The sequence below is a fragment of the Debaryomyces fabryi genome (genome assembly GCF_001447935.2).
Source record: "Debaryomyces fabryi strain CBS 789 chromosome Unknown contig00020, whole genome shotgun sequence".
NCBI classification, from domain to species: domain Eukaryota; kingdom Fungi; phylum Ascomycota; class Pichiomycetes; order Serinales; family Debaryomycetaceae; genus Debaryomyces; species Debaryomyces fabryi.
The window spans coordinates 1-27,882 of NW_015385446.1; the positions used below are offsets into that span (position 1 = coordinate 1).

Consider the following 27,882-nt stretch of genomic DNA (forward strand, 5'->3'; position numbering starts at 1 on the left):
GAATAGTTATGTAACTAAATATTTGAATATATAACAGTAGTTCGTGGTATGTCATTGATGTATTACATTGTTCATATTGCACAATTGGTGATTGAAGTACTTGGGTAGAATTATAAGGCTGTTATTTGTAGTAATTTGATTACTTATAGTGGGTTTTACAGACTTAGAACCTCTAGATCAATTTTTTTACGTGGTCCAAGTTTAGTGCGACCGCGACTGGAGAACTCTGTTGAGTTATGTCTAATCTCCCCTTTGTACAATTATATCAATAATAGGTCTAAAGTAGAAGTTAGCTTAGCAATGTCTAGAATAAGCCGGAGGAAGAACATCAGGTTCTTGATATGGTCGCTTGTGTTGCTTTCTTTGCTTGCATTTATTGTAACATCGTATGATGTATATGATGGGGTTATTAAATTTTCCAATGAACCACTAAAGGAAACTAAGTTGGGTAACAAAAAAAAGAGGCCGAGTTGGAGTGATGAAACAGCCAGCGACAAAGCTAACGTAGATAATAAGGATCAAAAACAATCTGCGAAAAGTAGCGACAAAAATGGCGGAAAGAAAAGTGAAGCGACGGATAGTGGAGACAAGGGGAAGCAGTCGTCGCAGAAAGGAAAGGCCAGTGATAAGAATAATGCCAAAGAGAAGCCTCAAAAGGCAGAGAATGCTGCGAAACCTAACGATTCAAAGAAACCGCAGAAATCAGGAAAAACAGAAAAGGAAGAAAAAGTAGAAACGACAGGGAAAGCAGAAAAGTCTCCTGCTAATAATGCTGACAAACAAAAGGACGATGAATCAAAAAATCCTGAGAAAAATGCATCGAAATATAAGTCAACTCCAAGGCCTAAGTTACCTTCAAAGCCTAAGGAAAAGGAAGAAGAATCAGCACAAGATCCGAAAGGATCCAAGTTGAAAGGTAACCCTAAGGATGCCGTTAGTGATTATATGAACGAGAAATATGGGGATCATTCGAATGATCCTAAGAACCCAAATAAGTTCCTTGGAGATACAGAATCTAATGAAGGAAGCAAATATGACGAAGATGACGAAGATAAGCACGATACAGATAAAGATGCGGATAAAGATGCGGATAAAGATGCAGATAATGAGACGGATAACGATGCTCCTCATATTCACGAGTCGGAACAAGAAGGAACATTGGGGTCTGGTACAGTACCTAACTCGCCCCTTAAACCAGTGACAATAAAAGAGAAGCCATTCGTTGAGGTTCCAAATAAATTTGATGAGATCCAGCCTTTGAATTTCAGGATATATTCTCATAATGTAAAGAACGGCGGTCATGATGTCTTAGTGTCAGGAGAGAGAACTTGGGCAGAAAGGGTAAACGAAATTGCAAGTTCGATCGCTTTTAATGCTCGCCATGATACAATCGTAGCATTGCAAGAAGTTTACAAGTTTCAGCTAGATAATCTCTTAAGTGAACTAAATAGATATTCACCTCAGAACCAACCTGAGTGGGCAGCTTATGGTGCTGGCAGGATTGATGGTAGAAACATAGGGGAATATGTTCCTGTGCTCTATAAGACTTCCGAATGGGAGTTACTTTTTAGTGACACCATGTGGTTAAACGAGAAAAACCCAAGAACGTCGTTAGAAGGATGGGATGCAAAGTACTTGCGTATTTGTTCATATGTAACCCTTAAACATAAAAGGACAGAGAATTACTTTAATCTTTTCAATACGCATTTTGATCATGTTGGCGAGCTTTCTAGAATTGGCTCTGCAAGTATGATTGTTCAAAAGATGAATGAGATTAATCAATGGCCGTCGATATTCTGCGGTGATTTAAATGCCGAGCCCACAGAAAGAACATACCAACTAATTGTTGAAGATTATAAAGATGTATCCAGATTAACCACAGCATTTAATAGATATGGCCATTCCAAGTCTAGTGTGACTGGGTTTGAAGGAGAGGTTTTACTTCAAGGAGGTCAGAACATTGATTATATCTTTGCACCAGGCTACACCACAAGGGTCAACCAGAGAGATGTTTGTGACAAACAGTCAAGGCCCGAGGATTCACCAGAGGCAAATTTATCTTTAAAGTTGCAAGCATTTGCAATGTTACATTCCAAATTTAATGGTGCTTACATGAGTGATCATAGACCTCTAGTTGCGGATTTTATTTTAGAAAATAAGTGTAAATGAGACTGAACGACTAATATTTACGTTCCAAATTCATGCTTATATATTGTGTAATAGTTATATAACTTAAGATTCATATTTTGTAGATGATGTACTTTACTATATGCACGAATTCTATAGTAATGATATATGTTAAATGCTCTTATCACTTGTCCAGATATATTGAACAATATTTGATTCACGATAAAGAAATACTCTCAAGGGCGTTTACAACCTGATCAGTTCCATTATCTTCCGTAGCATGAGAAATGCTGTCGCTTTGTTCAGCAATTTTTGAACTGATCTTTGAGTCTCCAAATATTTTGTTTTTTTTCTTGTTCCGTCTTGTCTCTTTTTTATTTGGCGGCTTATTATTTGCCATGCCATTATTATCTACTAATAATTGATGTTTTTGCATTGTTGCCAAGTATCTCCGCCATTTGACAAACCTGCTAATAATTGTTTTCTCTAATCGATAAGGATTCAACCTGAATGATTTTAGTGTAAGTGTATTGTTGTCCTTATTGAAAGTAAGCTGGTGATGATGTAGAGATAAGCTTCGTGGCATTTTGACGGTGTGTGATATAAATTGTGCAATAAACCAGAACCATTTATCCAAAAATGTACGTTTCAAGAGTGGATTAGGCGAAGATTCAAGCAATTCCGATACGTTTAGTTTTTCAACGTATTTAAGATTGAAGTTACCATCTCTATACCCAACAATTAAGTCATTGGTACCAGCTAAATAACACTGGAGAATAGCCTTTATAAGATTACTGCGACCACCAATCTTACGAGACTTCATTTCAATATTATTCTCAAGAATTTTGTATTTGAAGTCAGAATCATCGTGAAGCAATGAAACTTCTTCCAGTTTTTGTCTAATACAATCAATTTCACACGACACTAGAACAGATAGTCCGGACTCTGGGAATGTATGGTTTATCATTGAGTTAAATTTTACTGCATTATTGATTGGAGGAATGAATTCAAAAGGCTTAGAGCTATTTATATCACATTCAGAACAGGTCATCACCTCCTCAAAATTATAACCAGTCATACTACTAGCATCGGCTCTTTTCTGAGGTCTCTGTTCCGCTTCCATAAATACTTGACCATTGAAAGCTACAATATTTTGGATTATGGCATTCCTTTGAAATGGAAGATTTAATAACTCCAACAAAGTATGTCTTGATGTTATAACATTCTCGTCTAATTTCTTATTCTCTGTTTTTTCAAAATCTTCCATTGCAACATATTTTGTACCACGTACATTATCAAGAGTCAGTGAAGTCCGACTAAGCACTCGAAATTTCTTGTAACCACGACTCAAATCAATATCTATTTTGGTGTTCAATTTAGGATGTCCTAAACTATCTTCCGTAAAAAGGCCTGGGTTTTCATCAAAATACCTGGCCTCTGATCTATTTCGGCTGATTTGCAATTCCTTATTTCTGCTGTAGCATAGTTCTTCATAGCAAGGATCCTTAGTGACTTTTGATTCTTCTAATAAGTGAAAAAATTCAGGACTCTTAACATAATCAATGGGTATTTCCCCTGACTCAATGCACGCCAGTAGGAACTCATCCACCAGTGCATACATAACAATGAATAGGTCTTATTTAGTTTATGGTTTGAGATATTCCGGGATCATTATTTAGAACTAAGTATTGTTTATTAAATTAAATGTAAATAGTCCTTTAGATTAAAAACATAAGATCCAATAAATGCTATTTAGATGCAATACAAACTAGGTATTTCAATAAGAATTTCATTATACATTGAACACTTTTTTATACTAATCGCGCATTTAGTATAGAAATAAACATAACATTAGATAACTATCTCTTTTTGATTATAAGACAGTAACATAATCACATAACTCAGATATGGAGAATCCACACGAGCAAGTACAAAATGCGTTATTATCACGTATTATTAGCAATATGGTGAGTAGTCTTAGGTCTATGGATGATCAATTAAATCTTATACTAACTATTATTATAGGAAAACTTGAATGAATCGATTGTAACAATGAATAAGTCATTACAAGACATTAATAGAGGTAACATGGACACTGAGATGGTAGCACAGATGTGGGAAAATTATTCCAAGAATTCTGAATTCAACTTGGAAGCCACGGGCCAGAAGAAAGACCCTATATGAAGCGATCGCTACTTTCCCTGGCTCTCGAGTCCCACCCCTTGTATAATGTACTATAGCTACAGCATAGATATTCTCACAAAAGCGATTATTTCCGATGCTTAATTTACAACTAGTTTTCAATATAAAGAATTTAAATTATTTATGTAATGTACATATCGTAGATAAATGTATTTTTTTTAACACATGAAAGCTAGCAACAAATATACCACTGCATTACCGGGTACATTTCCTTTCATGTCATTTTTCTTTCTCTAGTCGTCATTTTCTCTCCTCTCATCGCTATGTCAACTTTTCACTTCACTTTCGATGCATCTTCAATCTGTTCCATTAAATACCCACAGAAACCACAAACTGGTGTGTTTCCGTAGAAGATCACTCAAACCATCTATTGAGTTGGTAATAAACCGAATCTCTTCTTTAAGGTAACTCTTTGTCTGGAATATTTGTCATCTGGTGAAAATCTTGCTGGATGAGCAGACTTGGTGATTTCACCTTCTGTAGTGAGCTTGTTCAAAGTGTAGATTCTCTTGCCATCTGGGCCTAATGTGTACATTAAATGCATGGTGATTATTCTTTTTTAATGTGTATAATTCAAGAAACTTAAACTAGTTGATTTTTCAAGATGAGTTCCATATATGATATAAAAAAAAATTTATGTTCATGCTTGGGTGAGCACACGACAATTTTGGAACTGCGACTAAGTGTGCAATAGTCGGTGGAGATAAACACAAGTACATCATTAGTGGTATAGATATAACAGATATAGACAATTACGGCGGCCGAAATCATAGATAAAGAGTCATGGCGCCTCCACCTAAAAAAGATGCTTTTGCGGATTTATTTCAATCGGCTAATTCAGGATCAAACAGTTCTCTTAACGATAAGAATCTTAGTCTCTTAGAGAGACAAAGAAAACAACAGAGTCCGGCAATAAACAAGTCAAATTATTCGCAAAATAGTTTTTCTAATTTGGATATATTTAATGGGAGTCCAGTGAGTAATTCGAGTGTGGGATCGGTCAATCAATCGAGGTCTTCGACACCAAATCAGTCGAATGACCCATTTTCAATCTTTGAAAAACCGCAGGCTACAGAGCCATTAAGAGCCAGTAAGCCGTCGAAACCGTCACAAGAGACGACAAGCAACACATCCAATACGGGATTGGGCGGTAAAGCTAACCACGAGATATCATTGTTGGATGACGAGTTTACTGATGCATTCACGCCAGAACCAGAGCCCATAGAACAGCTCACGTCGTCTACAAGGAGACCAAAGTCAGAAACAAGTAGCCATTCAAATTCTGGTACAAAGCTGAGCCTGCAGATTTCTGATTCAAGAATTCAAGATAAGTCCAATGCCAGGACAAATGCCAGGACCCAAACTAGATCATCCAAGTCAGAATCTTCTACCGATGCCAGAGATACAACCTTGGCGGAACTTGTTGATATAGGGTTCTCGGTAGAGCAGTCCAACGAGGCGATTGACGAGGTTGGACTTGATCTTCAAACATGTGTCAATTTCATAATGGGAGGCAGTAAAAAGAAGAAGAAAGAAACATCGAATAGGCCAATTCGTGATGACAGCGATATGAATAATGATTTCGGTGCTAAGATCAATGGATTATCTACAGATTTATTTAATAAGGCATCTTTATTTATAAATAATTCAAGAAACACAGTGATGAAGAACATTGAACAATTTCAACACCATTCAAAATCGGGCCAGAATGAAGGGCAAGGCTCATTACCAGCATGGATGAAATCTCAGCATATGTATAAAGAGGATGCCGCAGAAAGGAAGGCAAATGGAGGAGTATCCGAAAATTATGGGTCCGATGAAGAAAATATCGACCATGAGGCTATCAACGAATTCATTACATCACAAAAATTGAAGGATAAGGAAAAGCAAAGGGCCCGCTATGAACATTTGAAGGGTCTTGCTAAAAATAAGCTAAATGGATCATCGAATAATTCAGATTCAAAACTGGGTAGATCATCGCCAATAAAGCACCCCGATTTACCTCAAAGACCATCACTGCAGCCTCAAAGTTGGACGCAGCAAACTGAGAAGAGTCATCAAACTGCAAGCATCCAACCAGAAACCAAACAGCCAAGTCAAGTTGAGAATGAAGTTGATTTGCTTGGTATGAATCATAAATCGGGCCAACATAGAGGCAAGAGTAAATCTTCTGGAAGTGTTATCAATCATACGTTTATTCTGACTCCTTTGAACCAATTTCAATCTTCGGATTATGAAACTTCTAAAGATAAGGCTACTGAGCTGTTTAAGGTGGGTGATTACCATACCGCACATGAAGCTTATACAAAATGTTTAGAGTCGTTGCCAGAAAAGCACGAATTAAGACTCGTCATCAATTCAAATTTGGCTTTGACATTAATTAAGTCGGGAAATTATAAGCAAGCCAAAGCCTGCTGTGATGAAGCCCTACAATTGGTGACGGAAGATGATTTACAAGATTATGCATATTTGATTAATGAGAAAACAATCAAGGCTTGGTACATCAAGTTGCTCTCAAGAAAAGCGGAGAGCTTAGAAATGTTAGAGTTATTCCCACAGGCGCTAGAAAACTACATGGAATTAATCTCCAAATATGGAGTAACCGATAAAAAGATTATGGATGGTAGAAGAAGGGTGAATAATATTGTGAATCCACCAAAACCTAAACCAAGAGCTGTCAGTCCAGTAAAGGTACCTTCGAAACCAAAACCAAGTACACAATCCGGAAGCAATGAAAACTTGCGTCGCATACAAAAACAACACGAAGATACGAAAAAACAAGAGGAAATGAAGTTTAACCTTCATGACGACATCCAAGCACGGATTTTTGCATGGAGTAATGGTAAGGAGGACAATATCCGGACTTTACTCATGTCGTTGGACCAAATCATTCCTGCAAAATTAGAGCTTCCTTTTGCCACGACTAAGAAGTTGACCATCAACGATTTAATGTTACCCAAAAAAGTGAAAATAAACTATATGAAGGTCATCAGCTCAATTCACCCCGATAAGTTGACCAACTTGGACTTGGAGGATAAAATGGTTTGCGAGGCCGTCTTCATCACCTTAAACAAGGCGTGGGATATATTCAAGGACCAAAACGGGATGAACTAAGCATATAAAATGGGTTTATTGACCTCTTTGATATCATAAATAGATATAATTTTACTTTTACCCCAATATATTCATCTTTTATGATTTCGATCTCCATACCATATGTAGGTTAAAATTTGCACCCAGACTATGAACACCGGTTCCTGGTTCGCGTATATCGCGTGGTGGCAATAGCTATTCCTCCAGCAGCCCACGTTCTATACCTCTTCTATAAAGGTTTTTAGTCCACATTGCAAACACTACATTGCAAATACTACATTGTAAATACAGCTCTTTCGATCAAGCTCACCACTCCTTACCTTTTCGCAAACCTATCAGCTTGTGGCCAACTCATTAATCGCATATTGCATCTATCAAACGTACATAACAAACCCATACACCCCTTGCATAATAACATTCGAGGTATGATTTGGTGTATGGATGTACATCGGCCTCTTGTATTTCCCCGTAACCTTGGTCTTTATACGACCCGCATTCTTTTCGAGTGCGTTTACGTACCGCACGCTATAAGGTTATTTCAGAAGAAAATCATCTCTTCGGGACGGCTGTAATGTTAACTCCTTATTGAGGGCTCCCGTTCTTAAAATTTTCAATTTTTTTGCATTACTTTTACATACATGTATTTATGAATAAAGTTTGTTACAAGCATGGTTGTAAGAGATATCGTCCCAAAGAAAACCTTAACACTAGACGTGGCGGTACAGTAAATTTAATTGTCGGGATTTTCATACGCGTTGTAAAGTCACCTGCTGGACTACACAAACAATGCCACTAGACAATACTATACCCCTTCCAGTAGCACCAACGGATTTTATGCCTATAGATGGTTACAACGATGTGCTCTTATTTTATAAGCACAGCCCGAATTAACCGCATTAAGCATATTCACTGCATGGAGCGCACTCACCGCAGTTTCACAACCGGGTTCAGCAAGAAATCCCATATATCGTTTGGCCCTTTAAATTGCCGGCACAGGCTATAGTGGAGGCTTTCATGGTTAGCACCTGAAAGTATAATTAGACTTGAGGGTAAGGTATATAATATTATCTAATTTCTTATTATTTAATTTCTTGTATGCCCAAACTATAATTTCTTATTCTGATATTATTTCATCTGCTAAAGACTAGGTGATTTTATCTCCATAATTTATTTATTTATTTGTTTTATTATATTATTACATTAAATTAATAGGAATATTTATTGCTATTTCGCTTCTACTATATCACTACGGTTATACAGAGGGATTAAAACGATCCACTTTCGCTTAGATCATAGATTACATAATTGGGACACAATTCCTAGCACCCCCTTCCCGAGAAATCAACACATAAAATGGCTATTTTCAGATCTAAATCGTCCAAAAAGGACGGTTATCAAGACGGAGAAGTAAGATTATCGAAACAAGACTTTGATTCATACAAGATGACCACCAACAACATGCACGATCCGATTTTATCGGCCGTGAACGAAGCACAACCCTTCGAACAAGCAGCAGAACATGACCAAAGAAGACCATCATACTTATCTCAAGAATCATCCGAGTTAAAGGACATTTTTGGAAACAGTATTAGACAGGCCGATATCTCGAACCCAACCAGATCAAGAAACGAAAGACCTTTGGACACTATCCGTACGTTCGAGTACGCTATCACCGGAGACCCAACCTACAGAGACCAAATGGAAACACAAAGATTAGGATGGGGATTCCATGAAGATTTTACATACCACAATATGGGTGCCAGAGATACGAGTGCTAATGGTGCAGGTGAGTACGAAAGGCCTGTTATCAACTTTGGTGCCAGTGATAACCAAGGTGTCTACCAGGCCGCTAACTACAGTGCTACATCGTTGCAACCGGAAGCTAAGAAGAAGAAGAAGAAGGGGTTATTTGGCCGTAAGAAGTAGGTGTATTAGGGGTATAGACAGCAAGACAGTCCATCCGGGCTCCTTAGACGATCTGCTGTATTTAGTACCGCAGATATCTATGGCATATATATGATTTTATTTACGTTGTACTTTGATTTGTCGAAGTAATTGTAGATTTGGATTTAGTAATATTCCGGTTAGATGTATGCATAGGCACAATTGTGTTAGAAGGTAGTACTTGAAATACGCAACATATAGATGCATAATAACGAATACGATCTAGAAGCGAATGTTCCCATCGCTATATAGAGATCGCAGATTTAGTGACATGCCATTGATCTGATCATTTAATCCTGCCCCTACATGATTTGATGGTACCTAATTCTCAATTGCCTTGTCACCGCTGGGTGCGGAAATATGCTCAATATTTGCACTAGTAAGCGCTGAACATCTCACTTGAATTGATTAAAACATCTAAATATTGGTGACTGTTTGTTTCTACAAGAGATATGCATATATCTCAATTATTTGTACTCGTTGTGCCTTCTAGACATATGTGCGTATTAAAAACCCAATAAAATGGTGTTTCGCGCAACGGTGATCATTTTCAGTTGAAACTTTGATAACCCCAAGATTCATATATATACTAAAAGTACTCTTTTTCTCATATTATAATAACTCAAGATCACGTAGAACGTTTGAGTTAGAAATGAACAATGAACAACCACCACCACAACAGGCTCAGACCAGACAAATTTCGTTCAATGTATCAGACCATTACCAGATTCTTGAAGTGGTAGGTGAAGGGGCATATGGGATCGTTTGTTCGGCTATCCACAAGCCTACGAATCAGAAGGTTGCTATTAAGAAGATCGAGCCTTTTGAGCGTTCGATGTTGTGTCTTAGGACTCTCAGGGAGTTAAAGTTGCTTAAACATTTCAATCACGAGAATATAATTTCCATTCTTGCCATACAGCGACCAATCAACTTTAACTTATTCAACGAAATATACTTGATTCAGGAACTTATGGAGACAGACTTGCACCGGGTGATCAAGACACAGAAGCTAAGTGATGATCATATTCAATACTTTATTTATCAGACGTTGCGGGCATTAAAGACCATGCACCTGGCCAATGTGTTGCATCGGGACTTGAAGCCATCAAACTTGTTGTTGAACTCTAATTGTGACTTAAAAATCTGTGATTTTGGGTTGGCTCGGTCTATTGCCTCCAGTGAGGATAACTTTGGGTTTATGACTGAGTATGTGGCCACAAGGTGGTATAGAGCACCAGAAATCATGTTGACGTTCCAGGAATATACTACCGCCATCGACGTGTGGTCCGTTGGATGTATTTTGGCCGAGATGTTGGTGGGAAGACCATTATTTCCAGGAAGAGATTACCATAACCAGCTTTGGCTTATTATAGAGGTGTTAGGAACGCCTAACATGGAAGATTACTACAATATCAAGCTGAAGCGTGCCCGGGAATATATTCGTTCCTTACCATTCGTGAAGAAAGTTCCATTTGCTAATTTGTTCAACAGTGATGCCATCAACCCATTGGCTATTGACTTGTTGGAAAACTTGTTGGTATTCAACCCCGCCAAGAGAATAACAGTGGACAATGCATTGAACCACCCATATCTCAAAATATACCACGACCCCAATGATGAGCCCATCTCAGAAAAAATACCCGAAGATTTCTTTGATTTCGATAAACGTAAAGATGAGTTATCGATTGAAGATTTGAAGAAACTTCTCTATGATGAAATTATGAAACCGTTGTGATCGCCTATTATTTGTATTTTCAACCATGGGCTTTTCATGTGTTCATTATTTGTCATATATTGCATTCTCTACTTACATAGGTTTGTTTATAGAATTGAATTAACATAACCTTTGGCTTTGCACCCACTAAATTGTAGACCTAAATATCGTATTACAGCAACTACAAGAGCTGAAACCTCACACAAAGAGTCCATAAATATTTATTATTCCAACCCACATATGTAACTTCACCAACACTTCTTACATCTCCTTCATTAGCTTGTAGTGATCAAATATTCATCTAGAGCTCGTATGGTACTTGAGTTGGTCGTGCGCTGCGACCGTGGTTTTTGAACGCGTGTTAAAATATCACCATGGAAAATCAACCATAAATACTACTCTTTGTCAAACTTTCATCAAGACTTCATCAATTCCTATCCATAATGAAGTTGTCAGTTATAGCATTGACTTTGATGTCATTGTTTCTTACAATGATCGAAGCCCATAATGTGTTATTACCTCCATATGGAAAGCACTGCTTCTTTGAAAACTTGAAGAAGAATGACGAATTGGCAGTGAGTTTCCAAGTTGGATCAAGAGATCCCCACAACTCCGAACAATATGTCGTTGACTTTCATGTATGTACCATTCTATTTCACCGCTACAAGGGTCGTAATACTAACTATATCTAGATCACAACCCCTAATGGTCAAGTGGTTTTGAAGAGACAAGACTTGGATCACGGGGACGAGCAAATAAAGGCCCAAACCTCCGGTAAGTACCAATACTGTTTCTCTAACGAAAAAACTAGTCGTGTCGACTTGGATGTGTCCTTCAATATTCACGGGGTTGTCTATGTTGACGTTAACGATCCTAAAGCCGACTCATTGGACTACGCGATTCAAAGAATGAGCCAATTGACCAACGATGTTAAGGCCGAGCAAACTTATCTTGTCATCAGAGAAAGAACCCACAGAAATACGGCTGAATCTACCAATTCTAGGGTAAAATGGTGGTCGGTATTCCAGATCTTGGTGGTTGCGGCCAATTCGGTATTCCAAATTTACTACTTGAAGCGTTTTTTCGAGGTCAAATCAGTAGTTTAACCTATTTTGTCCCGATTTTCGTCCCCACTTGATATCAGACACCCGTATTACTCCCCGTCTGTTTATATATATCTTTATATACGCCTCTGTTTGCCTGCTTAATGTACATCATAGCGATAATTGTGTACGGTGTTTAACCATTTTTCTCACATGATTTTAGACCCCTCCTACGAATGCCTCGCGTGAAAGGAGAAAAATCCGGCCAGACTAAAAGCATATATAAAAGGACATAGTTCTTCTTTAATCAATAGTCGGCTTCGGATATTAGAAGTTATACGCTTACGATTAACAGTTATAGATATACAACATGTCAAAATATTTTTCAAATATTAAAGAATTACCTCCAGACCCATTATTTGGGTTGAAAGCTAGATACACGGCCGATGACCGTTCGGATAAAGTAGATTTGGGAATTGGTGCTTATAGAGATAATAACGGAAAGCCATGGATATTGCCAGCAGTTAGAAAGGCAGAGGAGAAATTGATTAACTCAGAAGGGTACAATCACGAGTATTTGTCGATTTCGGGGTATCAACCATTTTTGACCGAGAGTGCTAAAGTTATTTTAGGAAACAACTCGCCAGCCATCAAGGAGTCGAGAGTGGTCAGTCAACAATCGTTGTCAGGTACGGGTGCATTGCACTTAGCAGGTACATTTTTGAAGGAATTTTTCACTACTGAGTCAAAGGATCTTCCAACGGTGTACTTATCAAACCCTACGTGGGCCAACCATAATCAAATTTTCACTAGTTTGGGATTGAAGGTAGAGAAGTATCCATACTGGAACAATGACACCAAGTCATTGGACTTGAAAGGATTCTTATCTACTATCGAAAAGGCACCAAAGAACTCTATTTTTGTGTTGCATGCTTGTGCCCATAATCCTACTGGACTTGATGCGACCAAGGAACAATGGGAGCAAATTCTTGAAGCATTGGCTAAGAACGAACATTTAGCTTTGTATGACTCTGCTTACCAAGGGTTCGCTAGTGGTAATTTGGATAACGATGGGTTTGCTGTTAGATTGGCTGTCGACTCAAAGAAATTGAAGACCCCAATTGTCATCTGTCAATCTTTTGCAAAGAACTGTGGTATGTATGGTGAAAGAGTTGGTGCTATCCACGTCATTCCAGCCGAAAACAACAAGTCTTTGAACAACGCTATCAAGTCACAATTGAACAAGCTCACCAGGTCGGAGATCTCCAACCCTCCAGCATACGGTGCCAAGATTGTTGCAACCATTTTGACCGATTCAGAATTGAGAAAACAATGGGAAGACGACTTGGTCACTATGAGTTCGAGAATTAACAAAATGAGAAATAAGTTGAGAGATTTATTGACAAACCAGTACAATACTCCTGGTAACTGGGATCATATTGTCTCCCAATCGGGTATGTTCTCCTTCACAGGATTGACTGCTGACATGGTGTCAAGATTGGAAAAGAACCACGGAATTTACTTAGTCAGCTCCGGTAGAGCCTCCGTTGCTGGTTTGAATGATGGCAACATCGACAAGGTTGCTCAAGCTATTGATGAAGTTGTTCGTTTCTACGCTAAGTCGAAGTTGTAATCGTATTTAGTTCTAGTATTATACACACTAATTTTTTCACTATTTTCTTTGTCAGGGCTATATGCCCAAACAGTCAATATACAACTGCTTGTTATCCCGTACTACATTATCTCTGACAGATGCATTATATTTGAAATATAAACTTTCCAAAGTTCCCAAGAAACTATTACTTTTTTTAAATATACAAAATAAAACTAATTAATAAAAAAGCTCAACTAATAAAACCAAACATCAATTAATATATCATCTTTCATTTTACTTTTATTAATTCTCACCCTTTACCATCAATTAATCTATTTTCTTCTGAATGAACAACCTTCGGTTAACTTGGCCTTACCACCGGTTGGGGTACATAAAACGGTGGAACAAGAGTCACAGGTGACAGCAGTTTGTGCGTGTGAGAAAACAGTGGTGATGTTTAAACAACCTTGACACTTGACATCCATGAAGAAAGATCTTGGTTGTTGGACTAAGGTCTTCAATTTATGTTTTTGAGCTTCGGAAGCTGGAGTTGGGTTTAACAAATCTTGAACTAAAACCTATATTTATGTTAGTATATTGTTTCTCGTTTGTCATTTTAATTTTTCATTTGGAGTGCCTCCCCTCCCGTTGCTTCGTCCAGAGGTGTGTTCGTAAGAACACACCGTATTTCGTATTTCATCCAGGAACTATCCTTAAACCATCCCATTAATCTTACACGACATACGTGGTTTGCTTGTCTCATATCACTGATGAATTATTCATTATTATACCAAATTTCCCATTCATATCCACCACTCCAATCCTTCTTTCATAGTTCAGCATTCCTCAATATATGTTCTCTTTTCTATCGTACGGCTACCTCTGGATTCTACGTATGGTTCAGCATTTCATCTCCCATGTATATCTAGACATACCATTTTATCTTATTCGATCTTCTATATGGAAAGGTAAGTAAATTTTTCACTAATAAAATTTCAGTTTTTTTTCTCGTACCAAACGGTACTAATTGTTCAAACTTTTCACTATTGTGAGGATTAGAGCCTGGATTACATAATCTCACCAAAATCCACAATTTTTGTCCAACTGAAGTGCGAACAATTTCAATGTCATCACGTTATTTGTGACTGCTCTTTTTATACAGTGGAGCCAGACTAGGTTGGCTTGAGAGATCGTGGACAATGTATGGAGTGGTGAGGTGAGGTAGAGGCTGCGTATGCAAGAAATTCTGGCACAATGTTAAGTGTGTACAATGTCAACAATGTTTACTATGTGTCATTGATGAGGCTTACCGACGAAGGAAAGGGTATAGACATAAAACATGTAATTTAAGTAAAACATAAGATATTTAGAAAAATAACTAAATAAGTAAACAAGAGAGAACTGACTAGATATCACGTATTGCAGACTTGTCATGAATAGAAGGACGCGTAGACAAGTGTAGACACAACCCTATGATGCTGCTAACGAGCATCAGGAAAAATTCATGCAGCGCGAATAACATAACACTAGGAGTAAAATTAGCACTAAACACTATAAAGGATAACTCAAGGATCGAAGCAGGAGCAGCAGCTGGGCATCCAGCAACATCAATTCAATGACATATCGATCTTCTGTAACAATTTCTTAAACTATAGATACCGCCTTTTCGCAAGGAAGTAGGTATATAAAACAAACTATATGCGATATAAAATTCTGAAGTCTATGTAACAAGGGATACCTGAATCTTGTGTCGTGGTGGAATATTAATGTTCATTGATTTCATCAGGATCTTAAGATAGGGCAAGAGAATTGGAGAGAAGATACCAAAGACATTATTGAAATTGAATTATAACTTGGGTTGTATAAAAATATTTTAGAAAGCGATATAGCATTTCAACAAACAAAAATAGGGGAGGGGGAAGAATATGGTTCAGAAAAAGAAGGGTCTGGGGAAATTTTTTTTGATTTTTTTGGGTTTTCTGGGAAGTAATATTACTAAGACCCTTATTTAGACCCTCTTCTTGGTTTTCTTGGAGGTGTAACCGGCCTATTATTAGAAATATTATTTGATTGAGGATATCTTGGTTTCTTGTCAGCAGGCTTCAAGATTTGGAACGAGCACAATAAACTCTCGTCCACACTCATCATGGCACCGGCATTGTCAAATTCACCACAGTAGTTTGGAGCGGAGAATAACGTAACCAATTGTCTCTTTGAAAAAAATTCATAACCATCTTCAACAACTTGATGTGCTCTACAAATTAAATCCATATCGTGTTTTTGTAAAAATCTAGACACAACATCTGGACCAAATGTGAACGACACACCTCTGTCATTTTCAGACCATCCGGTAATATCTTTGTCAGGATCGGACCATAACAAGTCACACAATAACCCTACATCTGGAATATCGGTTGGTCTCATAACTCTTCTAATTTGTTCCATAGAATTTAAATCTGGCGATAAACCACCATGCATTGTAAAGATCTTTTCATCAATTATAGCTGCAATTGGCAAGCAATTGAAACAATCGGTGAAAGTTTTCCACAATTTAATATTATACCTTCTCTTACATTCATCGTAAAAACCGTAAATTCTGTTAATAGAAGCACATTCGTGGTTACCTCTCAAAATGAAAAAGTTTTCAGGGTACTTGATCTTGTAGGCCAATAACAAGCAAATAGTTTCTAAAGATTGCTTACCTCTATCGACATAATCACCCAAGAACAAATAGTTGGCTTCGGGTGGGAAACCCCCATATTCGAAGAGTCGTAATAAATCATAGTATTGTCCGTGAATATCACCACATATCTTGATAGGAGCTTCTAATTCCAATAAGATCGGTTGCTGAATGAAAATTTCCCTAGCTTTGGTACATAAGTAACGGATTTCATGTTCTAACAACGTGACTTGTTTTCCAGGTCTAGAACCTCTGACTTCCAACAATCTGTCGACGATAGAGTCGATGTCTGCTTCTTGATGATCAGCCATTGTATTATATTATATTGTATTTTATTATATGGGTGGATAGTAATGGATACTATGTGATGTGTAATATGTGTGGATAGTTAATTTGTGTGATGTTCTATGTAATATGCAGAAGACGTGTCAACAATATTATAACTTATAATATAATATCTTTCAATTGAAACGATAATGGTATTGATGAATCTGTATCTATCTTCTTAAACTGGAACGAAAAATTGATACTAGTACTGATACAAATATTCACCTCAATGGATTATTGATACCAAACTCGAAAATCTGACTTCTAACGGCTGTGGATATATTCGGGTAAACAACCAAGCAAATAAATAAATCAAACGAACTGTTCACTATTATGTGAAGCTAAACAACAAAAAAAACAGTTGTGCTATAAAAATATTGAAAAAGGGATGAAAATCTTTATCAATTAATAATAGCGGATAAATTTAAAATTTAAATGTCAAACTGCAAATAATTACAAAATAATTCTATCTTATGAATATCTTATAACTATATTATTTATTCGATTGATTGATTAATAAAAATATATTTGATATACTAAATCAAACAGTGTATACGTTGTTGATAATAACATTTGCTATACAATTTGCACTTCGGTCTCGCAAGTTTTCGAAATTTGCGAATTTTTGGAACGACGGTTACCCGGCTTGAATAATTCCATTATACGATGATATGGTGCAAATTAGGACCTTTATCACAGGGATTAGAGTACATTGAAGGGCAATGAGTGCTTTTCCTAACCATTATCATGCTAGGCTAGTCGCGGAGAAGGACTCCAAAGCATGTACGCTATGTTTTAAGCCAACAACCACGGTGCTAATATCACAGAACAAGGTTGACTTCTTTTATGTTTGCCCTCTGCATTTGAAGGACGAACATTTTAGCAGTCCCATACACCCAGACGAGTACAAGGAGCTCGAAACCAAGAAGGGGGAATTAGGCAGAAAGATTGAAGAGTCCCGTAAGCGAGTAGAGAGACTCAAGCCGTATACATGGAACTTTTTGAGCAGTATGCTGGGGAGTAAGAAGGCTGAAGGAACAGATCAGGATAAGGATAAGGATAAGGATAAAGATACAGAAAAGGATAAAGGCAAAGAATCATACGAATCTGCAAAACAAGATTTAAAGGGACTAGAAGGGGAATTGAACGAAATTAATAGTGGCATTAGTAACTATAAATTTAAGGATTATACACTAAATAAAGATATCTATCGCATGCGGACTCAGAACTACGTTCAGTCGAAGGTACGAGCCAAAAAACAACAGGAAATGCATAAGCCAGGATTTTTTCCATCAACACCACAGCACAAGGTGGATAGTGCGGACCAGTAGACGAAGGAATGGATTAATTGACGACTCTTTCGTCAACCCAGTTTTCCCAGTTTCCGGCTTTGTTCTTCAAGATTGAACCACCGACGAAATCCATGTTTCCTTCCAAGAATTCGAACTTGAATGATTGGTGCAAGCCCATTGTAGATGACCAGAATTCTCTAATAGCATTGTCATTCTCTTCACTTTCAAGCTCGTTTTCGTTGTTTTCTTGGAATTTCTTGGCCTGCAATTCATTTTTGATTAGCTTTGTCATCTCCAATTCGAGGGTTTCTTTAACCTTGTGTATTGGCTTGGAATCAAACAAGTCTTGCTTATTCACAGCAAATAAGAAATCAACACCGGTTGGTAATTTCTCAGTGGAACTGAGTAAGGTAAATAATTGTTTAGATATTAATTTAACAGCTTCCCCATTGATGGCGGTTGACGACGAGTCAATCACGTATATTATACCTTTAATATTCTTTAAAGTAATATCTTCATTCATTAACTTTGTTAAAAGCTTTGAGTATTTAATGTGACCTGGGTAATCAATGAGCTGATACTTCGATCCTAACCTTGGTTTTGAAAAAGGCAAGCTTATCTCTTTGACATTTGGCTCTATCGACGAAACAGTATGTGTGAACTGCTGCTTATGATCATCGTCACTGGTTAATTTAAAAAATAATGCTGTTTTACCACTGTTATTGGGACCTATTATCAAAAATGTTGGTTTTGAATATTGTGATTTACCACCTTTTCTTGTTTCTAAATTTTGTAAGAAGAAGATCAATAAGGTGACTACCAACCCTAATAATAGAGTAAGCAATGTCACTTGAATGTAGTCCATCTTTGGTGAGTGATAATTAACTTCTTAGTATTACGGTATGAAAATTTATCAGAAGTAACACTGAATTGTGACTGCACACAAAAATTACATACTTCAGAACTGATTAAGGTCAAACAACTCATAATAGATATACTTTTTTTAAAGGTGTATATAGGTATAAATATATGCAGCGACAAAGTGAATACGTTTCTCTTCTATTTTCGAACTATAAATTAATATTTTTAACTTAATTACTGACGATACTCCTACCGTAATCTCTTGCTTTTTGGATCAATAATTGGTCCACCAAAACTAAGGCAGTCATGGCTTCAACGATTGGAACAGCTCTTGGGGTGACACTAGGATCATGTCTTCCTCTGGCAGCCAAAACACCCTTTTCACCATCATAAGTGGAAGTGTATTGCTCTTGAGAAATGGTTGCTGCGGACTTGAATGCAACTGAAAAGTAAATGTTTTCACCATTGGAGATACCACCTTGGATACCACCGGAGTTATTGGTGGCGGTTCTCAATCTGTTAGAATTGCCATCGGAAACAAAAGGATCGTTGTGGGCAGATCCAGGAATCTTGGTACCCAAGAAACCAGAGCCAAACTCAAAACCCTTGGTAGCTGGCAACGATAACATTGCATGGGCCAACTGGGCTTCTAATTTATCGAAACATGGTTCCCCTAATCCAATAGGACAGTTTCTCACAACACATGTCACAACACCTCCAATAGAGTCCTTATTGTCTCTGTATTTTTCAATCACCTTCACCATTTCATCTCTGACGGTTGCGTCAGGACATCTAATAGGTCCTACTTCGTCGACTTCTTCTCTGGTTATAGTGTTCAAGATATTCTGGAAACCAGCATCTTGTGGACTTCTGTTCATTTCGATTTCCCCGATACTGGACACAAATGCTACAATTTCAACGTTGTTAGCCTTAGCCAATATCTTTTCTGCGATGGCACCGGCTGCCACTCTACCAATAGTTTCTCTAGCTGAAGATCTACCTCCTCCAGAGGCCGACTTAACACCGTACTTTTGTATGTACGTCCAGTCCGCGTGCGATGGTCTAGGATATAAGTCGGTTTCCGAGTAATCGTTGGGTCTGTGGTCCTCATTTTGCACCAACATTCCAATTGGTGATCCTAAAGTAATTCCATTCTCGGTACCTGATTGAATGTGTACCTGATCCTTTTCGTTTCTAGGGGTCGATAACTTGGATTGTCCTGGTCTTCTTCTACTCAACTGAGGTTGAATGTCGTTTTCTGTCAAAGCTAATCCTGGTGGACATCCGTCAACAATGCATCCGACTGATTTACAATGCGATTCTCCGTATGTGGTAACACGAAATATATTTCCAAAGGTAGACATGTTTATCTGGCTTCTTTATTACGTCCAATATAACTTTTAGATGAATTTTTCACTACTTATCGGATGATTTTGATACCGATTACAAGTATGAGTAATTTTTTTTCACTTTTTCAGTCACATGACCTCACGTATGACTTCAGGCATTTATGTCCCAGAATTGGACCTTTATCTCTTTTAAGACAATATGTAAACAATAGATAGATCTCTCTAGAGATGAAGATGACGCTAATATAGACATTGTTTGAATATATGAATGGATAAAGAATATCAGAAGATAATTAATTGATAAAAAATTGATAAAATAGTCGTATACAATAGGAATATATGAAATACGTTCAATAATGATGTTAAGAGAGGCCAGCATGAGTTTGCTTCTTTATTTGATATCACTTATGTCCGTAGTGAATTGTGCACTTAATAATGATTGGAATACGCTATATTCATTCAATGACGGCAAGATATACATACACTTGAAGAATAACGACTTAGTATCGTTGAATTTTTCAGTTTCTGGGTTTGATAACATTGAAGAGTCCAGGTACACCGAGAAGCAGTTGAACTTGCAAAACGGGCAACAGATTGAAAAGTTGGCCACACCTCCGGCAAATACGTCACTCGTGTTGGTTAGGGAGGGATTGTACGGGTTTAATGCAGTTGCGGAGGCAAGTGGTAGTAATGATAAGTGTGGAGGGGGCGTACTAAATTTAATGAAGTATGATCGAGATGCCGACCAGTGGGAAACAATATCAGGACTTGATTACGACGAAATCGCCGACGCTTCTTTCTATCAACATTCGACATATTTGAGTACTCCTAACGACGATAGTATATACATATATGGTGGAGTTTGCGATTCGACAGACGAAGTTTCGAATCGAATGATTTCCTTTGATGCTAAGCAACTAAAGTTTTCCAATATAACCACTTCTACAAAACCACAGGCATTCTACGGTGCTACTAACTTATTGGCACCAAATCCACAGACTCAATTGGTAATTGGAGGGCAAAGTAATAATGGGTGGTTAAATATGTATCAATTGGCGACATGGGACTTTTCGTCTGGATGGTCATTCAAGCAAATTTCTGATGCAGAAAAGTCTACCGAGGTGAATTCAAGAAGATATCCATTAGCATTACCCATTTTTGAGCCATTGATGAACAATTCAAACGAAGCCTTTACCAATTTTTATAACGTAAAAGAGGTGTTATTGATAGGAGGTGAATTATTAGACACAGATTCTACACCAGTATTTGCCAAATTATCAACAAGTACTAACTCGTGGACCTGGAATTCTGCTGACACTAGCAAATTGGACTATGATGAAATTTTGGGTGGAGTAACTATATTTGATACATTGGTCATTATTAACTCGACTAAGGCAGTAAGCAAAAGAGATACTTCCGATCAGTATACAATCAGCTTGTATAATGTTGATTCCTTTGAAAAAGTTGGGAGCATTAAAGATAACACTGTATTGAAAGGCTCAGGCAGCGATCGCTCAGATGTTACAAAAAAAGCAGTATTAGGTACCGTATTACCAGTATTTGCAATTGCAATGGCTATAATGACAGCAATATTTATTAAAAGAAAGCGGAAACAAGATTCAGGCGATGATAACAATGATATTGATTATCAATTTGGCACATTTTATGACCAGGAGTCTGCATTAAGCCAAAGGGCTAGATTGAAGTCGGACCCATTTGATAACGATACAAGTTCCACTTTGGATGCCGCATCTATAGATTCATGGTTCAAGAAAAGACAACAATTCGACGAAAAAAGAACAAAAACCATACGAAACAGCTACCTTGCTTCAAACGATACCCTCAGTAGTAACTCGTCTCATCTAACCAGATCCACCGAACACGATCAAGAAAAATTGGAAAACGAAATCATATCAAAGCCTCAGCCAACACCATTGCAGACTAATTTAGTCAATAGATCTGTCTCTAAGTTGAAAAAATCATTTTCTATGTCCAGCACTCCGACCACTCCAGTACTCAGCCACGAATATGGATCCCTAAAGAAAAAGAAAAGCACCAGCACCTTGAATCATAAGCCCATATCTACCAGGCCATTCAGTGACGATGAGGCTGATGCCAAACCGGCCAATATTACGGACCTTGACAGTTCACGCGAAAACATAAATGATGAAGATTCTGATTCCGATGCATCCGTTGATGCTAAAATGGATGTTCAAGTATTGGTATCGTCGAAAAGAAGATCGGTATTAAGAGTAGTGAATCCTGATTTGGAGACGATCAATGATGAAAATGAAGAAAATGAATATTTAGAGAAAGATCATGAGGATAACGCTTCATTAAATAATGACCGTGGGGATACAAGTATACGACAAAGGGTTCCATCAGGCGATAAAACGTTAGAGGATGATTAATTCTCAATGGTGTATGTATAGGTTAATAAATATATGTTGTATTATAAGTCATTGAACTAGCAATTTGTAAGAAATAAATAAACAAATCCTCTGATTAAATTATTTTGCTGTTAAAAATGAGCCTGAAAATTAATTTTTGGTGATAACCGTTTAATGAGAGAGATTAATTAATTTAAACATTAGATAAAACGCATAGTATCATACATTCTTGGCTAAATTTGTATTTCATAATAGTTAGATACAATTCTAGAATATGGATGATTATGATAATTACAACAGAGAACTGTATCAGATGAATACTAATTCGTATCCGATAAGTAATGGCGTTGGACCAAATAGTCCGAAAAACGAATATGACCAACAAAAAATAGAGACAGACGAGCCATTGTATGAAAACTTCTTTAATATTGAAAATGGAGAGAGGGATTTTGATGCTTTTAAAGCTAATGTGACTGATAGAACAGAAATAAAAGAAGACGGAGGTACGATAAATTTTAATATGCTTGGGGATTTTAAGAGTTATGATAACATGGATTTAGATGAATCGCCACCATTTAATGTAAATTTTGATACATATTATGATCCACTTATAGATCAACAGGAAATTTCGAATGAGGCCAATGCATTGTTCAATTCGGATAATAACCAAGATAATGTTAATATACCGAATAACATTGAAGGCTTGGCTTCGAAGCAAGAGTTTGTCAACACAACATCCATTCCTAGAGTACCATCACAACAGAGTTTCATGCCCCATACAAGTTCCTTTGTAAGCATGAATAATTTCAGGAATAACGTCTCCTTTGACGGGTTCGCCGAGGGTCTGGTTGATACAAAGGACTACAATTTCAATAAGAACAACAACATTAATAATAATGCTTCAAATATGTCAGGGAAAAGGTCGATATCGAATGCAAGTTTGAGTATCAATAATACAAATAGTCATTATAATGAATTATCACCATTGACTACGACAACATCATTAACTCCGTCAGTAAACTCCGTTCATTCGACCCAACTCTCTTTCTTTTCTGCCAACCAATACTTAACTAGGAATTCATTGGATCATCCTCCATCTCAACAACATCGTCCATCGATCGATCTTTATTCAAAAGCGAGAACTTCGTTTGATAGTCAACAATCATCCATCAATCAACGCCAAAGAAGTCAGGTAGGTGGAAGATACACGAGTTTTACCAACTCAATAAGCAACTATATCCCATTTATGAGTGATAGAAATCAAAGGACTTCTAATAACTCTACACCTTCGGAGTCTCTTTCGCCTCCACAACCATCTGCATTCATAAATATTCCTCCGCAGCAAGCTCAACAACCTAGACATTTAATAAGAAGCATCTTTAAGAGCTCAACAGTGCCAAATAATACAAACAATAATAGTAATGAGGACGATATTGAAAATACAAGTGAACAGGATATACTAAATGGAGAATTCAATAATCTCACACCGTCTGTCAATAATAATAATAGTAAGAATATTGATAATATTGTTGATGATTCAGAATTTCTAGATATGGAACGTCTGCAACAGGAAATGGAAGAAGATAATATTGAATCTAATTTGGCTACTAAGAAAGCAAAAAGATCTAAGAGAAGTTTGTTCACAAGATTTAAGACACCAGTTAAAACGGAACCCAACGAAAATCTCGAGCTTTACAAGAGTGAAGAAATATTAGGCAACAAGAAAGATTTTAACGACGAAAATACAGAAGCTGATATGGTTGGTGGCGCATCTTTGCATGGATTATCCATAAATGGAACGCCTTCGTTGGATTCGAATAATGTTGTGAATGGAACGGTTTTAGATGCATCATTGCTGAATAACTCTAATAATATACCCAATATACCAGGAAACTCAGTGTTGGAACCTGATTATGCAGCATTATTTGAAAAAGTTGGTAAAAGAAAAAATATTGTAAATCCTGCAACCTATATTAGAAACAAACCTAAATACAAAAATGAACAATCGGAAGTCAATAGTATAAATGGAAGTAATAATAATTCGATTTCAAACACAGAAAAGTCTTCTATCCTAAACTATAATTCAGGTGGAAGTTATCCAGAGAATGTTGATCCCCGTAACATTAATAGCATACACTCAAATGATTCTTCCTTAAACAATAGAAATATACGGACTGAAGGTGGTGAAAGCGATTCAGATCTCAGCACATCCTTGGGTTCTAGTAATAATACTCCTTCATCATTGACCACCGCATCTAAGCGTATTCTTGGTTCAAAACTAATGCTGAAGAGAAAAAACTCCCAGACAAACATGAATGCTGCTCCACCACCACCACCACCACCACCGACAACCAAAACTATAATATCTGAAGGAGTTGAAGTAGAAGTTGATTTACAGTCTCTTGATTTGCCTCCTACTACACAAATCTTTCCAACCAATATTATCAATTCAAAAAATAGGACTCGTGGTCGTAAGGAAAATAAAGAAGCTGATTTAGTAGATCTGAGCAAAATTTACTTATGCAATTATTGTTCAAGACGATTCAAAAGACAAGAGCATTTAAAGAGGCATTTTAGATCTTTGCATACTTTTGAAAAGCCTTATGATTGCTCTATTTGTCATAAAAAATTCAGTAGGTCTGATAATCTTAACCAGCATTTGAAAATTCATAAGCAAGAAGAGGAGTTAGCAAAACAGATCAATGCGCTGGAAAATATCAAAATCGAATCTCATGATATCCTCTAATTAACAATTGCTAAGAAACATAGTAAATACTCTGGTATCTAATTAGTTAATCCAAAATAATTAGCCTAATTTGTCGATATAATAAAAATATAACCTATATTTGAAATAAACTACCTAAGTATCCATAAAAAACAACTAACGATTAAAAAAAAAGACCAATTATGTCTAAAAAGTTGAAGAGAATTGAATTCAAGATTTCCTTTATCTTAAAATAATGCTGAAGAAAGCTATAGATATGCATGCAAGAAATAAACCAGAATGAGTTAAATATTCAGAAATCAATCTGATGGTGATGGACCTTCTAATGGTGGCAAGATAGCCTGTATATCTTCAGAAAGCCTTTCAGAAGTCATACCATCTAGGATTTCAACTTTATCTTTTCTTGGAGGTTTTGTAATACAGTGATTTTCATTACTTGCAACACCGCCAATGCATATATTTCTTGCCCTATGTTTTCTTAATGCGTCCAACCTTGTGAATTCCTTACCGCATGCACATTTGCAATACCGTGCTTCCAAATGTCCTTTTACATGTCTATTCAAATCATGTTGTCTAACAAATTTCTTTGGACAATATGAGCATGCAAACGGCCTATCACTAAGATGAGTCTGAATATGAGATCTAACGTTATATCTTCTAGTAAATTTCTTTCCGCAATTTTTGTAGGTGCATGTAAATATCTTGTGTTCATCTGGACCATCCCAGTACTGATCCAATTCACCGGGTGGTAATAAAGAAGTCTTCTTAACCCTTCTTTTAGGTGAAGATTCTTTAAGTGCCTTCTTTACATCTTTTGAAGATTTAGCATTTGGAGAAATTATTGGACTCCATTCCAATGTTACTTTATTCTTCGATGGATTCATTGGAGTTTGGTTTTTCAATGGAGTCAATTGAGTGATTGTTGCATTTGCATCCATGGTATCATCTTCAGTTGGTGGGGCATTTCTCAATGGACTTGTATAAAATTTGATTGGTGACGAATTAAGAGTCGATTGAAAAACTGGCGAAGAGCTCTGTTCGCTTTGGATATTGCTTTTCAATATATTGTTATTTGTTATGTTTCCATTATCATCGGAAAAGAATTGTGGTGTATAAAAATCATTTCTTCCGTTTCTCATATTTGGACGAATTGGCGAAGAGAATCTTGAATTATTCTGGCAAGAGTTTAGTACAGCCCTACTAGGGGAAGGAGATTGTGGTTCTGGGGATGAATTCCAATCTGGAGAACCGTTTGTTAAACCCGGCGTTGATGGTGGTGGAGGTAAGTATGCGTTGTTCTTTATATTCAATGGAAAATCATTTTGATCAAGTTTTCTTTGTTCTTGAGTTGTATTTGAAAATAATGTAGGATTCTGGGTTGGAATTGGAATATATTTGTATACTGTATGATTATTGAAAGGGGTAGACTGCTGAGATTCTGGAATATTGGTATACTCACCAACAGGTGGATTAGTATACGTAATGGGTTCACTTTCAGCTCCTTTTTGCAATAGAGGTTCGATATCATCGGTATATGTTTCTTGATTTTGCTTCAAGGAAGCTGTGTTGTTGATTTTATTAAGTTCCTGTAAATACTTAACAGAATATTGGTTAACAGATTTATACTGTTTTGGCTCGATTACTGACTCTGAATCCTTTGTTGGTGGCAGTTTGGGAGAAGGTGGAAATTTGTACGATTTAGGGTTCTTATTCGTAACAATATAGTCCTGCTTAGTATCTTTCTTAGGTTTCGTTTGTTCATATTCATACTCTTCTTCTTCTGCGAAGTGTAATGGTTTTTGAATTTCACTAGGGAAGTTAAAATCTAAGGCGACTGAGGGTAAACCAACTTGTTCTGTTTGTCCATTTAAAGAGTTAATCAACTGTCCTGGAGATATTGATTTTCCCATATCCATGGATGGTTTCGCTGCCTTGTATAAATCGCCTGTCAATCCTGATATAGATAACTCCCTGTTGTGCTCAGCAAATCCAAAAATAGCCGTACCACTCATTCCTCGACTATGCTTTACCTGATGCCCTCTTACAGCTTGTAGCTCCTGTTGTTGTTGTCTGAGGTCTTGGTTTACAAATCCAGAAGGCACATCCAAGTCTTGTAAACCTGTCAATGTCTCGTTGAACATATTCTCCACTTCGGCATATCCAGTAAAATATTGATCAAAATCTTCATGAGGTAAAGGTACTCTATTGGATGGGTTTGAAGTAGCCACTTCTTCCCAATTACTAAAAGGTTCCATTTTATCAATGAATCAGATGCTTGACTATACTTCAAGTTTGGTCAAGTTAATGTAACTAGTTTGTTTTCTTTTGAATGGAATTTAAAGGCTAAATTAACCACACTATCTCAGGAAGAAGAAAAAGGAAACAAAAGGATGTTATGTTTCTATAGAGCAATCTTTTCATTCGGAAAAAAATGTAGACAGAATCAGGCTAGGGACTGTTGATGCGAAATTTTATGATAGAAGAATATTGACTTGCCTATTATGGAAAAAGGTAAACATGTGTAATTAAGCTGCATATTAA

The 27,882-nt window shown here is 37.0% G+C and overlaps 15 protein-coding genes across 15 annotated transcripts; 9 read left to right on the forward strand and 6 right to left on the reverse strand.

Moving 5' to 3' along the window:
* Positions 1–300: 300 nt before the first annotated feature.
* AC631_01447 (uncharacterized protein) lies at positions 301–2,169 on the forward strand (the record flags this gene model as incomplete). The annotated part of the gene is made up of 1 exon (XM_015610277.1): positions 301–2,169. The coding sequence occupies one exon, from the start codon at positions 301–303 to the stop codon at positions 2,167–2,169; it is 1,869 nt and encodes a 622-aa protein (XP_015468845.1).
* Positions 2,170–2,344: 175 nt separating this feature from the next.
* On the reverse strand, positions 2,345–3,748 carry AC631_01448 (uncharacterized protein; the record flags this gene model as incomplete). Its single annotated transcript, XM_015610278.1, has 1 exon — positions 2,345–3,748. One exon carries the CDS (start codon positions 3,746–3,748, stop codon positions 2,345–2,347), a length of 1,404 nt encoding a protein of 467 aa, XP_015468846.1.
* A 1,364-nt stretch (positions 3,749–5,112) lies between these two features.
* On the forward strand, positions 5,113–7,443 carry FGR32 (Fgr32p; the record flags this gene model as incomplete). The annotated part of the gene is made up of 1 exon (XM_015610279.1): positions 5,113–7,443. The coding sequence occupies one exon, from the start codon at positions 5,113–5,115 to the stop codon at positions 7,441–7,443; it is 2,331 nt and encodes a 776-aa protein (XP_015468847.1).
* A 1,332-nt stretch (positions 7,444–8,775) lies between these two features.
* AC631_01450 (uncharacterized protein) lies at positions 8,776–9,348 on the forward strand (the record flags this gene model as incomplete). The annotated part of the gene is made up of 1 exon (XM_015610280.1): positions 8,776–9,348. The coding sequence occupies one exon, from the start codon at positions 8,776–8,778 to the stop codon at positions 9,346–9,348; it is 573 nt and encodes a 190-aa protein (XP_015468848.1).
* A 670-nt stretch (positions 9,349–10,018) lies between these two features.
* CEK1 (mitogen-activated serine/threonine-protein kinase) lies at positions 10,019–11,101 on the forward strand (the record flags this gene model as incomplete). Its single annotated transcript, XM_015610281.1, has 1 exon — positions 10,019–11,101. One exon carries the CDS (start codon positions 10,019–10,021, stop codon positions 11,099–11,101), a length of 1,083 nt encoding a protein of 360 aa, XP_015468849.1.
* A 422-nt stretch (positions 11,102–11,523) lies between these two features.
* Positions 11,524–12,186, forward strand: EMP24 (Emp24p; the record flags this gene model as incomplete). Its single annotated transcript, XM_015610282.1, has 2 exons — positions 11,524–11,718; positions 11,773–12,186. The coding sequence occupies 2 exons, from the start codon at positions 11,524–11,526 to the stop codon at positions 12,184–12,186; spliced, it is 609 nt and encodes a 202-aa protein (XP_015468850.1).
* Positions 12,187–12,493: 307 nt separating this feature from the next.
* On the forward strand, positions 12,494–13,756 carry AAT21 (aspartate transaminase; the record flags this gene model as incomplete). The annotated part of the gene is made up of 1 exon (XM_015610283.1): positions 12,494–13,756. One exon carries the CDS (start codon positions 12,494–12,496, stop codon positions 13,754–13,756), a length of 1,263 nt encoding a protein of 420 aa, XP_015468851.1.
* Positions 13,757–14,049: 293 nt separating this feature from the next.
* RPS27 (40S ribosomal eS27 domain-containing protein) lies at positions 14,050–14,202 on the reverse strand (the record flags this gene model as incomplete). Its single annotated transcript, XM_015610284.1, has 1 exon — positions 14,050–14,202. The coding sequence occupies one exon, from the start codon at positions 14,200–14,202 to the stop codon at positions 14,050–14,052; it is 153 nt and encodes a 50-aa protein (XP_015468852.1).
* A 1,519-nt stretch (positions 14,203–15,721) lies between these two features.
* GLC7 (type 1 serine/threonine-protein phosphatase catalytic subunit) lies at positions 15,722–16,708 on the reverse strand (the record flags this gene model as incomplete). Its single annotated transcript, XM_015610285.1, has 1 exon — positions 15,722–16,708. One exon carries the CDS (start codon positions 16,706–16,708, stop codon positions 15,722–15,724), a length of 987 nt encoding a protein of 328 aa, XP_015468853.1.
* Positions 16,709–17,446: 738 nt separating this feature from the next.
* Positions 17,447–18,055, forward strand: AC631_01456 (uncharacterized protein; the record flags this gene model as incomplete). Its single annotated transcript, XM_015610286.1, has 1 exon — positions 17,447–18,055. The coding sequence occupies one exon, from the start codon at positions 17,447–17,449 to the stop codon at positions 18,053–18,055; it is 609 nt and encodes a 202-aa protein (XP_015468854.1).
* Positions 18,056–18,068: 13 nt separating this feature from the next.
* On the reverse strand, positions 18,069–18,881 carry AC631_01457 (Signal recognition particle receptor subunit beta; the record flags this gene model as incomplete). Its single annotated transcript, XM_015610287.1, has 1 exon — positions 18,069–18,881. The coding sequence occupies one exon, from the start codon at positions 18,879–18,881 to the stop codon at positions 18,069–18,071; it is 813 nt and encodes a 270-aa protein (XP_015468855.1).
* A 226-nt stretch (positions 18,882–19,107) lies between these two features.
* On the reverse strand, positions 19,108–20,241 carry ARO2 (bifunctional chorismate synthase/riboflavin reductase [NAD(P)H]; the record flags this gene model as incomplete). The annotated part of the gene is made up of 1 exon (XM_015610288.1): positions 19,108–20,241. The coding sequence occupies one exon, from the start codon at positions 20,239–20,241 to the stop codon at positions 19,108–19,110; it is 1,134 nt and encodes a 377-aa protein (XP_015468856.1).
* Positions 20,242–20,633: 392 nt separating this feature from the next.
* AC631_01459 (uncharacterized protein) lies at positions 20,634–22,637 on the forward strand (the record flags this gene model as incomplete). The annotated part of the gene is made up of 1 exon (XM_015610289.1): positions 20,634–22,637. One exon carries the CDS (start codon positions 20,634–20,636, stop codon positions 22,635–22,637), a length of 2,004 nt encoding a protein of 667 aa, XP_015468857.1.
* Positions 22,638–22,890: 253 nt separating this feature from the next.
* On the forward strand, positions 22,891–25,362 carry MNL1 (Mnl1p; the record flags this gene model as incomplete). Its single annotated transcript, XM_015610290.1, has 1 exon — positions 22,891–25,362. The coding sequence occupies one exon, from the start codon at positions 22,891–22,893 to the stop codon at positions 25,360–25,362; it is 2,472 nt and encodes an 823-aa protein (XP_015468858.1).
* A 278-nt stretch (positions 25,363–25,640) lies between these two features.
* Positions 25,641–27,596, reverse strand: ACE2 (DNA-binding transcription factor; the record flags this gene model as incomplete). The annotated part of the gene is made up of 1 exon (XM_015610291.1): positions 25,641–27,596. The coding sequence occupies one exon, from the start codon at positions 27,594–27,596 to the stop codon at positions 25,641–25,643; it is 1,956 nt and encodes a 651-aa protein (XP_015468859.1).
* Between the last annotated feature and the right edge of the window lie 286 nt (positions 27,597–27,882).